The sequence below is a fragment of the Ictalurus punctatus genome, chromosome 10 (assembly GCF_001660625.3).
Source record: "Ictalurus punctatus breed USDA103 chromosome 10, Coco_2.0, whole genome shotgun sequence".
Classification (NCBI taxonomy): domain Eukaryota; kingdom Metazoa; phylum Chordata; class Actinopteri; order Siluriformes; family Ictaluridae; genus Ictalurus; species Ictalurus punctatus.
The window spans coordinates 26,610,411-26,627,500 of NC_030425.2; the positions used below are offsets into that span (position 1 = coordinate 26,610,411).

At 37.9% G+C, this 17,090-nt stretch overlaps 2 protein-coding genes and 2 non-coding genes across 5 annotated transcripts in view; 1 reads left to right on the forward strand and 3 right to left on the reverse strand.

Moving 5' to 3' along the window:
• The first annotated feature begins 3,580 nt into the window (after positions 1-3,580).
• On the forward strand, positions 3,581-10,773 carry cdhr5a (cadherin-related family member 5a). 2 transcript variants are annotated; one of them, XM_017477369.3, is made up of 14 exons: positions 3,581-3,749; positions 4,147-4,322; positions 4,650-4,712; positions 4,869-4,958; positions 5,150-5,236; positions 5,324-5,428; positions 5,603-5,788; positions 6,460-6,550; positions 6,670-6,767; positions 7,891-8,097; positions 8,204-8,317; positions 8,404-8,470; positions 8,572-8,729; positions 8,897-10,773. In XM_017477369.3, exons 1-14 carry the CDS (start codon positions 3,659-3,661, stop codon positions 9,464-9,466), a joined length of 2,103 nt encoding a protein of 700 aa, XP_017332858.1. In that variant the 5' UTR covers positions 3,581-3,658; the 3' UTR covers positions 9,467-10,773. The 2 variants fall into 2 exon arrangements, with proteins under 2 accessions (XP_017332858.1, XP_017332859.1); XM_017477370.3 differs by having other exon boundaries at positions 8,918-10,773.
• A 1,712-nt stretch (positions 10,774-12,485) lies between these two features.
• On the reverse strand, positions 12,486-12,578 carry trnai-uau (transfer RNA isoleucine (anticodon UAU)). The gene is given in 2 exon segments: positions 12,486-12,521; positions 12,541-12,578. It is a non-coding gene; the product is annotated as a tRNA-Ile (tRNA).
• A 1,352-nt stretch (positions 12,579-13,930) lies between these two features.
• On the reverse strand, positions 13,931-14,023 carry trnai-uau (transfer RNA isoleucine (anticodon UAU)). Its single transcript is given in 2 exon segments — positions 13,931-13,966; positions 13,986-14,023. It is a non-coding gene; the product is annotated as a tRNA-Ile (tRNA).
• Positions 14,024-14,419: 396 nt separating this feature from the next.
• LOC108271194 (fucolectin) overlaps positions 14,420-17,090 on the reverse strand; it is a 5,652-nt gene continuing 2,981 nt past the window's right edge. Inside the window, exon 8 of the mRNA XM_017478569.3 lies at positions 14,420-14,511. The gene's annotated coding sequence lies outside the window, so the exon portion shown is untranslated. The remainder of the gene's footprint in view (positions 14,512-17,090) is intronic.

Here is a 17,090-nt window from a genome sequence, read left to right on the forward strand (position 1 = left end):
GTTCTACAAAACACTTTACACTGGTTCTCATTCACCCATACACCAGTGTTAGATGGCGTTATGGCAAATTGGGGTTCAGTGTCTTGCCCAAGGACACTTCGGCATGTGGAGTCATGTGGGCCGGGAATTAAACCGCCAACCCTATGATTAGTGGGCAACCCGCTCTACCACCTGAACCACAGCCACCCAAGGTGAGATCTGCAAGTTGCCCTGGGAGATCACAAGATCCTGACATAGAGATGAATCACCTCAGATGAGCAGCAGTTCAGTTTTGCTGGGATTAAGTTTCAACTCATGAGCTCATCCATGATGAGATGTCTGCCAGACGTGCTGAGATCTGAGTGTTTGACGGAGGGTCATCTGCATGGCAGTGGTATGAAAACCCTTGTGAGGATATGACCTCACCAAGAGATCGAATGTAGAGGGAGAACAGAAAAGGACCATATACTGTATGATGTAAACATTAACTGAAGCTCTTGACCTGTATCTGAATGATTGCATGCGTTGCGCTGCTGCCACGTGATTGGCTGATTGGATTATTACACGAATAAGCGTTGTGTTACAGGTGTTCCTAATTAAGTGGATGGTGAGTGTATTTCACCCTATATGATAATATGAATAAATCAGGAAAGTGCAACGTGTCTCTTCTTCACCTGCACAATACTGCCATCTCTTGTTGTAAATAAAAACTGCAGTTTCGTCTCAGCACAAAGGTCTTCAATGCAAAGACGATACTAGAACTCCTGACCTTCTTAGATAAACCTATAATCTCTGAATTAAAGCACATGTTCCAAAGCTCCTATCTACAGTAACTCAGAGCTTCCTGACTCATTCAGGCCCGACTCCCATATGCCTTAATGAATCCCTGAACAGTTTTTCTCTAACAATGACTCCTCTTTATTCTGATTCATATTATGTTCATATTTCATTCTGTCAGGTATGTGAGATGTGAGAATATGTTTACATAACATTTATAAAAGGTTCCTACAATGCTGATGCAACATTTTTACTTATACACTAATACATATTATATACATATTATTAAGGTGTTGTTTTTTAGAATAGTGCAACGTTATTTTTCAAACCTGTTGAATATGTACTGATACATTCTGTATTACCTGGAACTGGGCTGAGCAAGGAATAAAGCACAACATGACAACCAATGATAACCATTTTTGGTAATAAGCAATGACACATTGTACTTTTTTTAAAAAAAAAATCTGTTTATGGTTATATTTAATACTGTGGAATGTCACCAAGACAAGGTAGTTAATTTTTTCATACAGCTATAGACGGTCGTACCCTCACCAGACTCACTTTTTGTTCTCTCTCTTGAAAGACAAAATGGGCCTACATCTTCTATCCATCCATTTCCTATACCGCTTATCCTACACAGGGTCATGGGGGAGCCTAACGCCTATCCCAGGGAGTTCAGGGCACGAGGCAGGGGACACCCGGGATGTGGGGCCAGCACATCACAGGGCACAATCACACATCTATTCAGACACTACGGACAATTTGGAAATGCCGATCAGCCTACCACGCAGGTCTCTGCACTGAGGGAGGAAACCGGACTACCTGGAGGATACCCCCGAAGCACGGGGAGAACATGGTGTACACAGGGCGGAGGTGGAATTCAAACCTCCAACCCTGGATGTGCACAGAAACCACAAAACAACACACAACATACTCTGTCCTGAGACTTTCCTGTAGCGCAAAACCTAAAGTTACAGCTTTACCTCTGGTGGTTACAAAGTGCTGACATTGGAGACTTCTTCCATAAATTTAAAACAAACATCTCCTTTTAGAAAGCTACACCGTATCAACAAATAAATGTTAAAGAACGAGACATTTTTGATCTGTTTATTATTAGATTCAATGACATGGAGCAAGTCTCTGTGTAAGTTTTTACTCGAGGAATGACACCATATTAGAAAGAGAGCATTAATATGAACTTACAATTTCCCTTGCAGATAGCACTACTGTCTGAGTTGCTGTTATAGAAAAATAATCGACACCTATGGACCGATCGGATTCGCGAGGGATTATTCCTCGGCAAAGCGTCAACAGTGTTTCAATCTTACGAAACAATGCAGCATGCAGACCAGCTGTGCCGAGCGCTTTCGATCACATGACGTTAGCAGGCATCTACATGGGTGCACAATGTGTGTGTTTCATGTGTATGTGTGTATCCGTTGTTCCCACACACAGCAGCAGGGTGAGGGGTGGAGGGGGTCGAGTGAGGCAGTGCCACTTCATGAGACTCTGCTTGTCTCCAAGCATGTACAGTATAACACCAGAGCGAGTCATGATTGAATCTCTTGATGAGCTCTGATGGGTACAGAAGGAGAACTTGATAAAATGACAAGGCTACCCAGAGGGCAATGTTTTTTTGTTGTTGTTGTTTGTTTTTTTTTAATTCTTGTTCACACATGAAGAAAGATGTAGATTCCATTCACCACTATATGGCCTATACTCTTAATAATAAACGTGGCAGTTGTAGCCTGTGCTCACTGTATAGCCCTAATTTCCTAATTAAGCTCGCCAGCCTGAATCAGTTCAGTCAAGCAAATGAGTAATCACTCCACAAACAACTCCACCCTTTTATACTTCTCCTCAACGATAGCTGTCTAGCGTCATGCATCCCGCCTATGTGATGTTACTATTTTAACTTTTAAAGATGTGAATTCCAATACATGACAGTGGCAGAAATGGTTAAATAAATAAATGCCTCCTTAGATTAAGTAATAGATCATGCACCATATAGTGTAGATCCCTTTGAATTAGTAGTTACTGTAGTGTCACGGTAGCTCCTAATGGCGCAGAACTACAATACCCATCAGCCCCTGCACGGCCACACGCTCCCTCACCTGAGTCTCATTATGCCACATTAGCACCACTATTTAATTTCTCATTTGTCTGTGTCTCACCACTCTCACGCCGTCTCTTGCCTCGTACCCATAGTTCATCTTCACGGCTCTTGTTTTCACAGTTTGATTTGTTTTGTTTGTATTTTACCCAATAAATGATTTGTAATAGATAATCGACTACTAGTTTCTGACATATTGGAAACACTATTGTATTAAAACAAGTGCACTCATTAAAAACCTGTGATTTGTGGCTACACTACAGTCAGCACTGCTGTTAAAGAAAATGAATCAACACCAATCAGATTTGAGAATTCAGCAGCGCTGTGGTTTAATATCTATGAAATATTTGAATTAGATTTCTGTTCAGGTCTATGACTAGGCCTACATTTCTACATTCTGAAAAGCAGTCTACTGCGTTTTCTAGAGCAGCCTGAATCTTTATTATCTGCAAAGTGGGACAAATCTCGTGTGTTTCTCACAAAAACAACATGGTCCAAATCCTTCTTTTCTGCAGGCACATTCTTGCGCTCTTGCTATGCTGAGCACTAATACAACAAAATGCTCCCCTCAAAAGCAGATGCAAGTATTTTTTGTAGGAGGGAGCAGTCCGACTGTTGGCAAGCTCTTTAGGCAATATATGACCGTAAGATGAAGTCACAAACATTGCGACGGGAGTTGACTCCCACTCATCCTCTAACACAGTCAGTGCTTTATTTGAAGAAGTACCAGCTGGTGCCACGGTCCCCTCTAGTCCTCCATACTTATTTGTGTTCATCACATATTGGGACATGGAAAGGAAATATAAGCTAAAATCCCTAAACACCGCCTTCAGTTGCATGATAGTGTTCCTCCTTCACAAATCCTGCCTTGCTGAAAAAAGTAAGTACGGCTTGTTTTAGATTTCGAACCACTTGACGTGTTGGCGTAGCCCGTATAATGCTTGTTTGTGATGGCTAGGATCATATCAGTGTGGTGTATTTTAACAAATAATACATGGCTGTATCTGCTTTCTGATTTCTGGATGTCTTGTTAAACTGGATGTAATAAATAAATAAATAAACGAATGAATAAAAACGGTCAGCTAATTTTTCTCCCCTTAGACATCACAACATTGTGTATTTACACTCAATAATATTCAAATCCCGAATCAATTCTGTTAAAAATTTTACAAAATAAATAAATAAAAATAAAAAAGTTGTGCGGTTTATTTTCATTGTTTATTCGTAGGCCGGGTCGTGGTTCATTAAGCATGATGATATTTGCCTTCTCTCTTCAGTTTGTTCAGTTCCCTCAGACCCTGTGACTATTAAAGAGAACAACACAATCGATGCCGTTGTTGTCCATATTAACACAACAACAAAGAACGTCACACTGACTCTCACCGAGAACCCAGACAATGCTTTTGACCTGAGGGGATTGGATCTGATTGTGAAGAAACGCCTGGACTTTGAAGTATGGTTCCTTTAATATGTCTTTGCCAAATTGTTGTAACCGCCCTCTCCTCTTTTTAAACAGTGGCAACGAGAAACGTGTTGACTTTGAGAATTCTGCGCATCTGATATTACACCCACTTTTGCGATAAGGTCACAGTTCCCAGGACATTTCTTGAAATCGTTCCACCCTTCCAAGCACGACCTCTTGGTCTGATAACAGCGCTTCAGGCTACAGGGAAAAAAAAAAAAAAAATCTTGAGCTACTCTGAATAAATTAACAGCAAACCTGAAGCAGTTGTGCGACTGCTGATGACGTTAACGTTGACGTGTTAATTTCCTTTTTCAGACTCTGTTAAATCCTGAGGCGCTCACAGTTCAAATCCGCTGCAATAAAACAGGATCCAAAAGTGTAAGTGTCTCAACACTATTAATTCTGTGCTAATGAATTTAGCAAAAGGAACAGCTTGAATCACTATTTCAGGGCTTGTTCTATTTGCAGCACTTTTCTCCCCCCAACATCTGTTTTCAAGTATAGCCAATCCCATTTATTTGCTTAAATCCACAGATTACTTTGTCCGTGCTTGTTCAAGTCGAAAACATCAACGACAACCCTCCTTCATTTGCCCAGAGTAAATACATTCTAGATGTTAATGAGGTGAGAACTTTTCGTCTCTCGATAAAGCCAACCGAGGACTATAATTATTCACTTTTCCAGATTTTCCATTTATAACAAGACAAGTGAGACATCATTACTTATAGGGACGTACATTACACATTAATGTTCACTGCCCTACAAAATGTCTATGCATGAGGTCAGTGAGGAGAATTTTTCATCTTCGTTCACAGCTCACACCTATTAACGCCAGCGTGGCCCAGATTGAAGCGAAAGATGATGATTCAGGCGTTTTATATTACGCCTTGGAACCTGCTCTGGTAGGCGGTTAACTAGGTTATGTTGTATTATTGTCTTTCTCTGATCTTAATGCAGGAATGATTTATGGAACCTGCCTGTTTTTGCAGAACCCATATTTCCGGCTGGAGAACATGTACAAGCCAAATATTCTCGTCAACAAGACTTTGGATTTTGACGTCATCCAGCAGGTGACATTGACCTTATATGTGCAGGTATGCAAGGACAAAATAGATCGAAGACCGAAATAAGCATGGATTATTAAGAGCAATGGAAGAATGCACATGTTTTCTAATACTCCATCGCTGACATCCTCATACACTTACATTTAGCTAACCTAATAAACTGTGCTCTTATTTATTTATTTATTTATTTATTTATTTTTACAGGATACGCCACCGTTTTCACCACCAGGCCAAATCTCCTTCAAAGCCACCACGACGATTATAATCAACATAAAAGACATTGACAACCGTCCGCCCTGGTTCCAGCCATGCACGAGAATAAGTATCGGTTCTGCCAAAATCTGCCTGAGTGTTGGGTATAAGGGCCGAGTCAACTTAACAGAAAGACAGGTAAACATATTTTATAATTTATCTACAAAAAAGACAAAAGCAACAGAAAAGTAGTTTGAACTAAACATTTTGCTGTAACCCTCTCAGTCTCCAGATCTGATTTAATAAATTACATCAGGCACAGTTATAGCAACCAAAAGAAAAATAATATAAAGAAACAGAGCATGAGGTGAATATTACTGTAAGGATCCAAAAGCTGTTCAGGGGATATGAAAAACATAGGACACCTTAACATACACTATATAACCATTAAAGGACTTGTTGCTATAAATTTAATTTCTTTATCTTCTTTTATCCTAAGGGCGTACAAACTTTTACCCCCAACTCTAAGATTAAAGCCTGACATAACTTTAGGCATGTTATGGTATACATTATACATAATGACCTAATAAAAATGTTTACAATATGTTGTGTCTCTTAAGATAAATTGTAAAGGTTTTTATACCACTGCGATCGATTGTGATTGGTCAGAAGGCGTAGATTAATTTCCTATAAGAGCAGTACGAGTTGTAATTCAAATCACAGGTTTATATTAATGTACACGGTTCTAATATTTTGTCATTTCGATAATAACAACTCATATATGAAAAATTATATATATAAATTAGTTTTGTAGCATTTTGTGTCTTCCAAAAACATCTAAAATAATCTAATCTAATAATCGCTTTTAGGAGGGACCACTACAGTTGAATCCAGGTCCGATCTACGCAAGAGACGGAGACAAAAGCAGAAATGAAGAGATTAGCTATAAAATTGTTAGAGGTAAAAAAAATATATATATATAGGATCATTCTTTTTACACATATATGTATCTTAATCCAGTTGAACTTTCTTGGTTGGCAGTGTACACAGTAATTGTTTTGTACTGTTGCATTTTTTAGGAAATGAAGACAACATATTTCAAATAGATGAAAACACTGGAAACATAACCATGCTAAAACCAGCGGATATCGCAGGCCCAGTATCTCTCACAGTTTTGGTAAGTGGCCATGTTTCAGTCTGCTGATTTTGCATGATATGATATAATAACATTCTATTATTATTATTATTATTATTATTATTATTATTATTATTATTATTATTATTATTATTATTATTATATACAAAATAATACAATTTGCATTGTCTAATAGAAATGGGCAAATTTGTCATTATTACATTAGCATTTTTCCATGTAAAACTCTTGATCTGGAGAGCGTTAAAAATTTGTTCCGTTTCTGATGTCACAAATTCCACAGGTTCAACCTAATATGGTACCATATGCAAATGATTAAAGGATAATGTGGTACATGGAAACAGAATTAAAACAGATATCCTGTGTGCTAATCTAGTTCTGTAGCTATCTAGCTATCGATCTAAATTAGCTAAAATGATTAATAAATTCGTTTTGATTGTTTTGCGGTTATAAAATAAAGCTTACAAATTAAAATCCCATTTGTTTCTACCGGTTTCAAATGAAAGCTAGTTTGTTATCAGTTAACTAGCCAGATGTTGGTACCTACAGTACATTATAGCACTGCTATAAAGAAGAAGCGATCAATATAAGTATGCATAACATTAACTTACTTTTCTGATACATCAACAATTACTGAAATTAGTAGACAAGTGTGTCCTCTGAATTATTCTGAGCTTCACCTTCAGAGATGTGCGTCATTTCCCAAATGTTCCCAATTGTGCTCTTGTTATATGGTAGGTTTAACATGTATAACATGTTTGTTATATGGTATAGAAGTTCTGACACGGCAGGTGAACACAATCCGTACGGTCCGCATTCAATTTGTGAGAACACCATCGCTCGCCTAACCATACATAAGCTAGCTGGTGATGATTAATGCTGACAATTTTTTTTATTGAGCGTGAAGTGGTTTAGTCTTTTACAGTGTAAAAGTGTGAAAAGGCAGAAAGTGAAATTGGGAATTTGGAAAGCTGTATATTTATTCATCTTCCGTAACAGCTTTATTAGCTTTTATATTTATGGTCAGGGTTGCTGTGGATCCAAAGCCTATCCTGGAACACTGAAAGCAAGGAGGGAATACACATCAAGGGGCAGTTTGAGTAAAATATATTGTACTTCAGTGTAATACCTGTGGTGTTTCGTCCAGGCTTCCCAGGTGTCAAACCGTGACCAGTTCGCTTCCACTTCAGTCAACATTGAGGTAATGAAAAAGAGCAGGAACCCACCAAAATTCGAGAGGGAGCGCTATGAGGCGTATGTTTACAGCAACTCAGGCCCTGAGAACATGGTGCTCAGGGACAGGACTTCAAATAGACCTTTCAGAGTCAGAGCCAGGGATGATGACTTTGCAAATGTAGGTTATAGTGTAATATTCATGTAAATGCACAGCAAAATAAATTGCATCTCTTGACTTGCAGAATATTATGCGAATTGATCTCTGAATGTGCTTGCATGAACAGGGAATAAATCCTGATGTACGATATGAAGTACAGTACAGCAGTTATGTCAACATAACCACAGACGGATTTGTGCTTCTGAAAAAACCTGTTCGGACCGACTCTTTTGCTTTACAGGTAAGTACACAGTCTTCTGCAAACTTCTACGTCCTCATATAGTTGTTATACGAGCATATAAATAATAAGAATTTTGTTGCTTGCAGGTTCGAGCTGTCGATGTATCAACTGGTGAGTCGGGGACGGCGGCTCTGTCCGTGGTTGTCCTACCACGTGAGTGCTTTCCTCTGTGGCTGTTATTATTTCGGCAATAGTCATTCGGAGGTCTCGTTGCTATTCCATGCATTTCAATGCTCCTCCGTTCTCCATTACAGCCGTGGGAGTCCAGTCGCCCTCAGAGGGATACCGTGCTGGAGATATGGCCTTGCTGGGCTTCGTAATGGCCGCCTTGTTGGTTCTCTGCCTCATCGTGATTGGCTATCTCATCTCCCGTCTGAAGAAAAGGAATCCAGACACGCTCAAGTTATCAGAGGTCAGCATCTTCTCATCATCGCTGTGTGAGTCCAGCTCTGAATGCTTATATTATAGAGACAATGGCATCACCATGAGTTCTAAAATAAATAAACGATATTCTTAATTGTATGTTTAGATTTAGGTGTAATGGAAAAAAAAGTAGCATTGATCTGACACCCCATTCAGTGTTTAGGTCCATGCTTGCAGCATACTCAGTCCACTGACGGGTTACGGCCAAGAGACAGCATGCAGTTCACCAATGACGGTTTCCTGAACGAAGCAGGCATGAGCAGGTTGGCGATGAGGAGAGCAGATAAGAGAGGCAAGAATCAGGACGCGGCTCCGAAATGGAGAATGAGAGTGACACCACGTGAGAGGCAAAAATACTGCAATTCCTGTGGTATGCGAGTCCACTCGAACCATGTGCACCGCAGTAGTCCAGCTCTCCACCCCAAAGCCCAAGGCGCTAAAGACCAAGTCAGATCCATCCTAACTAAAGAGAGAAGGAAGGACGGGCAGAAGATGGTGTGGTTTAAGGAGAGCGAGGATTCCTCAGACATCGAAGTGGAGATCATTCCTGACGACATAGGACTTAAACACGAAGAAGAGAATGAAGAATCGTCTTCTCTGGCACTTAAAACCAGTGATATGGAACTGAGTGAGCTGACTATGATGAACATCCAGGACTTTGACAAGCAGAAGGAAAACGTTTCTGACCACCGAGAGCCACCAGACCCAGATAAAACAGACCAGTGAGTGCCAAGAGGGCTCAGTGAAGTACATCCCAATAAGACTTAAATCAGTCTTTCCTAAGCTGATAACAAGGTGATTCCATGATTTGGGTGCCAGTCATTTCCCACTGATGTTACATTTACAATTATGTATGCAAAGGTGAAAGGACATTTATAAAACCTATTTTAAAAAAATGATCCTTCCTATCCTAGCCCAATATAGGTACACTTTTATCTTGAAATATATCACAATACTTCAGCAAACATTATTATTTTCCATTAATGTGTGAATCCATTCAATATCTCGTGCCTTTTCCACGAGCCGTCCATTATAGGGTGCACATTTTAGTTAATTCACTCAACTCTGTTACCTGAACACATTCACCCCTACAAAATATTTGGAATATTCCATAAGTCACATGTTCAGGTTGCATAATACAAATTTCCTGCGGATCATAGAAAGAAGAAAAGTTCATTCTCTCATTCTCTTTCCTGTATTTTCAACTATAATTTGACACTGACTGACAGAGTTACTTAAAAGTAAAACTCGCTTACCCAAATTACAGACTGAAAGTAAATTATTATATAATCATTAGAACTCATGGGAGGCTTAGTGGTTACGACCTCCGGGGCTGGGGGTTCAAATCCTGCCTCCGCCCTGTGTGTGTAGAGTTTGCATGTTCACCCTGTGCTTTAAGGGTGTCCTCCGGGTACTCTGGTTTCCTCGCCCATTCTAAAGGCATGAGTTGTAGGCTGATTGATTTCCAAATTGTCTGTATTGTGTGAATGTGTGTGCGATTGTGCCCCCGCCTTGTGCCCCAAGTTCCCCGGGCTAGGCTTCAGGCTCCCTGTGAACCTATGTACGATAAATGGCGTGGAAATGAATGGATGGATGGATTAGAAATCATTGATATGTTATGCTAACCATATTTTGTGTATTTGCTAATCCTGTGCTTAAAAACTCAACCCTGTTAATTATTTAAGCAGAAAATGAGCCACTGACAGCTTTATAAACCTTATAAAAATCACATTGTTGCCTGAGATGGGCTAACACATTTTTAAATGTTTTCTTAGATTCAATGTTGAAAAATTATTATTTATTTTTTTAATTGAGGGCTATACGGAATCACCCAAACATATTCAAGCTTTTCTTAGTTATGATGAGGTGCAATGCCTTACAAACCCAATTCACTGGTGTCCTCATATGGCAGGGTACTGAGATTCTTCTATCTGTGATAAAAATGCTGAAAAAACGGCCATAATTCACATCCTAATGTCATCTAGAAACATGAGTGACTAATAAGTAAATATGTATATGTATATATAAATATATAAATATATAAATATATATATATAAATATATTATATATATATATATATATATATATATATATAGAGAGAGAGAGAGAGAGAGAGAGAGAGAGAGAGAGAAAGAGTGTTTTGCAGCTATAACAAAAATCAACATTTCTATTTTGGAGCATGTTATTACTGCACTAAATATAAAATTTGCACTAAACACTAATTATGCACTAGAGAATAAATTAATGGTTGTGTTTATATTTTTTCTGTCAAGTATAATTTTTCATTGCTGTGAATAACATTTTGTATACACAAATACAGATAAAGACCCTAAGAATATTTTATATAAATGTGAAACTGTTATCGTGGATGGGCAAAAATGAAGAATAAAGCAAGTGAATGTGTTCTCTCTTGACTATTAACTGTTGTCAAAATTCATGATATTTAAGAATTAAACCAACATGTCCAATAGCAGAAATATGTTGCTAGAAATCTGCCATGAGTGTCGAAACTACGATCCAGCGCTAAATTCGAAATAGTCCTGACATTTAAAGATAGCCTGGAATGTTTAAGTACCCATAAGCGAAAAAAAGTGTCAATTTCAAATGATTAACTCTTCTTGAACAGCTGATTCTTCTTATATAGATTGAGATTGTTTTTGGATTGAGATTGTTACTGCACTGTGTAGATTTCCTCTGGGTTCTCAGGTTTCTTCCTATCTCCCAAAAACATGTCAGTATGTGGATTGGCTATGATAAGATTAGGTATAAATGAGTGTGTGAATGTGTGTGTATGGTATTTATGTACTACTGGCATCCCATACAGGTTGCATTCCCAGCTTAACGAATTTGAATGAATTAAATTGTCTGACTTTTCAGTGGTGAGTACTTTTTTTGGTTTTAAAGTTCGTGATTTGAACACTGGGTGGCGCTATTGCATAAACCACATTTGACAACAGCTCAATTCCCCGGTTCCTCATCTTTCCTTCTCTTCATTCAAGTGGTCATAACCATAATGAGGTTAAGTATTCTGTAGTTAATTTGACAGCAATGTAACATTGTGGCACTGCACAGGTGAAAACAGAAGTTTTAAGGCAAACTAATTTCTAACAGTTTAATTTGCACTGGCTCAGTATAACATAGCTATATATATATATATATATATATATATATATATATATATATATATATAGCTATGTATATATATATATATATATAGCTATGTTATACTGAGCCATATATATATATATGTACTGTCAGTATGGCGTATTTATTGTTCTCTTTATTGAACCACATGTCTTCGGAGCAACTGTATCTCATTTCCCTGCGCTTTTTTACCAGCTACTAATGGACTAATGTCATTCGCACATTTGTTCACACCTAATTAAGAACTTAATTGGTAAATTGCGCCGTAATGATCAGAGAAGACATTGCTGCGTTTCATGTGTTTCCTCTAGGTTCACTGCTTTCCTCTCTCCTGCCAAAAACATGCAGGTAGGTAGATTGAGAGTGCTAAAATTGCACCACAGATGTGAAAGATTGTGTTTTATTGTGTGTCCCTGCCTCACACCTAGAGTTCTCTGGATCCACCACAAAGAGAACCAGGATAAAGTGGTTAATGATCATATAATTCTTCAAACTCGGAATCCAGCACAATACATCCGTAATCATTAAGTGAGTTTGGGCTCTTTATATTGTAGTATAATCAGGACACACTGAAAGTTTGGAGGCTGTGTTTAAAATCTATGCTCCAGATGAGGCTCGAACTCACAACCTCGGCATTGCTTCACCTGTACTGCTGTATAAGTACCGCGCGCTGACCAATTGCGCCACTGGAGCCCTGACTGATTGTGATTCTGATGAATTGTGTGGGTTTCATCCAGGTTGTCTGGTTTCCTCAGACCCCAAAAACAGGCAATATATTGTGAAAGTGTTAACTCTGTCAGCCATTTTTAGTCTTACATTTTTAGTGTCAAATATCCTTGATAGTTTTTAGCATGTTTAATCAATTTTATTCTGTTTTTAGTCAAGTTTTAGTTGACTAAAAGTCTGGGCATTTTAGTCTTAGTCAAAGAAAACCAGAAGTATTTTAGTCTAATTTTAGTCACTGGAAACTTTAGACATTTTTAGACCATAAGATTATTATTGTTTAACATTTCGGTCAATTTAGTCTAGTCAGTGGTGGAAATGGCCCAGATACACTGGGGGACTGTAGTTGGGGAGGTTTGTTTGTTTGTTTGTTTGTTGGTTGTTTGTTTTGGGAGTGGGGTGGTAGGGGTTAAATGTAATATAAACATATAAATACCTCTATACTATATAATAACATTACACTCAATTCATGTCTCTTCCAAATAATATATTTTATTGAATATCAAGTCAGGAACATTCATGAATTATGTGTGACACAAAACAAACTGTTCTTTATTCCTTATCTTCCATATCACGAACCTCTGCCCTCTCATTCCTCGCTTTTTTACCACGTGGTCCAAAGTTATTTTAATATAGTTTTTTTCATCCTGCCCAACTGACTGTCTCTCTCCCCTTCAAACTCTTCTCTCTCATTCTTACTCTTTTTTTAGAATATGAACAAAAATATGAGTGACAGCCGGTGTCAGTGCAATAAAAAAATGAAAGTGGTATAGTAAAAGCCCATAGTGACTTGAGAATCCTCACAACTGTGCATTTCATAGTACCTCCGCCATCCACCCTAATATCTATCTATCGTGCATATATCTTGCATATATTGTATATCTTGTTTATTTATTTTGTTTATTTATCTTGTTTATTTATCTGTGTATTATCTGTTTATTCTTCTTGTGTATTGAATGTATATGTTTGCACGGAACAAAAAGGAATGGCTCTTAATTTCATTGTACATATGTATAGTGACAATAAAAGGCCTTCATTCATTCATTCATTCATAAATGACAGCTGAAACCCTTTACAAACATTACATATCTCTATGTACATTAGTTACACGTACATGCCTAAGTTATTTTAACCAATCCAGCTACTGGAATGTTTTTGGCAGGTGGGAGGAAACCAGAGAACCCTGAATTGTATAGTTAGAGCCTGGGACCCTGGAGCTGGTTGTGCTCTTTATATTAATATTGAATTAAGAGAATTTGTGCTCTTTATATTGCAGTATAATCTGGCCAAAATAAAAGTTTGGAGGCTGTGTTTAAAATCCATGCTCCAGGTGAGGCTCGAACTCACAACCTCGGCATTGCTTCACCGGTACTGCTGTATAAGTACCGCGCGCTGACCGATTGCGCCACTGGAGCCCTGACTGATTGTGATTCTGATTAATTGTGTGGGTTTCATCCAGGTTGTCTGGTTTCCACGGACGTACCAGAAACAGGCACTATACTGATTGTAGGAGTGAATTAGTGTTAATTTTGTCAGCAATTCTTAGTCTTAGTCCTGTGTCAAATGTCCTTGATAGTTTTTATCATATTAAGTCGACCTAATTATGTTTTATTTATTTATTTATTATAACTTTTTCCAGTACTTAAATTTCCAAAAGCCAAAATCAAGCACTTCAAGCACCTTGTATGAACCCTGTCATAACAGCAATAATTTTTCATAGATACATTTACAAAACAAAAAAGCTTCTAGTACTTCTAAGTAATAAATATGTAACATCAGCTAGCTAGTATTTCTAAGTGCTATACCCAAACCCACACATGTGATGGTCTTTTTCTGTTTTTTCTTCTTCTTCTTCTTCTTCTTCTTCTTCTTCTTCTTCTTGTTTAAGATATATTTCTGCCACCTGTAAGTCAGAAAGACAAAAGTCTTGACTGTAATATCACTGAGGTAAAATAAATAAATCAATGAATTAATAATAATAATAATTAATCTGTTTTTGACAGATAGATATAGACAGATTTTTTTTTTTGATTTTGTGTTTTTGTACTTTTTTAAAATTACTTTTCATAACCTTTATGATTTTTTAAATAACTTTTATGAATGTTATAAAATGGACAGGTGTGGAACATGAATGATCAAAAATGTTTCTGAACACTATAACTACTTTGAACAAGAGAACTAGGCTGTAATAACGTGTAATGTTATTTTACCTGTAAAACAAGTTGCATTATATTCATCTTGCATTCTAAAAATAATCACATATGAATTATGTAAATTGGGATGAAGGGCGCGTCTCGTTATCCATGGCATTGTTAAATCATTCAGAGAGACACCTGTGCTTGCTTCTTTTTGCATTCACGTCTATGTCAATTGCTGTGCGGTCACCTGGATGTGCTGCTCCGGCTCTCAGCCACTCACTGAACCGAGCAGACGCAGAGAGATGTGTGAGTGCAGTGGGCAAGCAAGACCTTGTGCTTGCAGGACAATACTGGTGACATTTGGAAAGTTGCTAAGGTTTGTCCAAAAAGTCAATACATTTGTCACTAGACAGTTTCTTTTTCCAAAAAAAAAAAAAAAAAGCTCTAAAGGGGTCTGAGAAGTTGCTAAGTTGGGAACACTGGTCTGCACTGACAGCGAGATAAAAGGCAAGCTAAGCTCCGCCTCTCATCAGAGAAAGAAAATGGAGAGGGAACGCGGGGTTTTTCATTTATGCACATTCTATTTGAAAAGCAATAAAATACACAGAGTTACCAAATGATGCCCTGTCTTGTGTTTTTTTCTTGAAAACAATTTGCGCCTCACTTCCGATCTCTCCGCCTTGGGTCGTGTCTCCCTGGTTGAGAACCACTGTTCTACAGCACTGAATGTAATTGTCCCCAAATTGTTGTGGTATAAGAAGAAATCTATTCAGGACATGCTATAATTGGAAAATATTTCACTTCGGGTGGTAATCGTAACTCTGCTTCATGCCTGCCCCCTGCACATAAGTCCATCATCGATTATTTTCCTATTACAGCATGCCCCCATTTTTTCCCTATATACGACCTGGAAACATTTTAAATCAATTCTAGCTGATGGTAAGACCTTCTTTTGAGACATACCTAGTTAACGATATTAGGCTAGCAGAACATTTTCTGAACTTTTTTTTTTAGCAACATTTGGTTTCACAAAAGTTTCATCTGCGTGTTCAGAGAATGTTTTTATATCACATTAGTTCATACTGTATTCCTGCAACACTTTTTACTTGCAAAAACACTAACACTAATGTTTTTTGCCTAACTGGAAATATGTGAGTAACTACTTCATGGTATTTATATGGTGAAGCATGTTAGTACTGCAGCAGATGAACATTGCACAAACATTATTTTGGCTTATTCTTGGTTAACTTTCTAGAATTTACTTACTTATTTACTGATTATGGTTAGCTGGGTATGTGCTCAATACCATGCAATTCTATGGCATGGAGAATATTATTATTTAGAGGTCCAAGCACAAAAGGTGCTAGAACCCTGTTGTAATTGATAGGATTTTTAGGGGTCCAAACACCAAAGGTGCTGGAACCCTACTGTAACTAAGATTTACTTCTTCTTCTTCTTCTTCTCCTTCTTCTTCTTCTTCTTCTTCTGCCTTAAAACGAACCGTGTTAACCAAACCCTAAATCATACAGACATTTAACTTTGTCCATAAGCAGTACTCCCTCCCATTACTCAGGGAAGTGAGATATTGCTGTTTACAAATGTCAATATGTTTTTGATAATTATTGAGTAATCACACCAAATATTAATTATTGAGGATTGTCACCAAATTTCTGAAGTTAGGCCAAACATCCAAGGACTAGTTGGCAAAAGTTAGTTTAGCATTTTTTGCTATGTGTCAAGTTTGGTCATACAAAGGGAGAAGAGCTAAGATCAGATAGATGTTTATGAGGAACTGTAAATCTGATCAAGCTGAAATTTGGTATGGGACACGTATGTACTAATCTGTAATGGATTCTCATGATGACTTAATTACTGAAAAAAACATGCCTGTCATTGGCCAATCAGATATCAGCAGATAATTGAAAAGTTTCCCATTAAGCTATTGTGACAAAACTTGAATAGGAAGTTCAGGGAAGGACCGCCTAGTATCTGATGCAATCTCACTCAAATTGGCTAGCAGGGGGGGTGCTGCTCATGGTCATAGGGGTCAGCGTTAAGTTCAAATAGCTGTTTCTCAGAAACCAAAATTCCAATTGAGCTGAATTTGGTGTGCGCGTTCTGCTAAAAAAAAAAGTCAGCTTTCTGTCAGTCGGCTTTCAGCAGGTAGGTTACACAACTAGCATTGAGCTATCTTCACAAAATGTGATATGTGTAAGTATGTTCACGTATGGTCTCTTTATTGTTCTATGAATCTTGACAAGAACTGGCCAGTGGGGGTGCTATATGCAAGGAGTGTTTGGACCCCGCAGATTGCTGCTTATGGTTATATTACTATTATTATTAG

Bases quoted from the DNA above. Each gene is read 5' to 3' on its own strand.
- cdhr5a (XM_017477369.3), top strand. From the start codon at position 3,659: ATGGAAAGGAAATATAAGCTAAAATCCCTAAACACCGCCTTCAGTTGC. The intron at 4,713-4,868 runs GTAAGTGTCTCA...TTAAATCCACAG, and splicing joins ATAAAACAGGATCCAAAAGT to ATTACTTTGTCCGTGCTTGT. The intron at 8,730-8,896 runs GTCAGCATCTTC...CACCCCATTCAG, and splicing joins ACACGCTCAAGTTATCAGAG to TGTTTAGGTCCATGCTTGCA.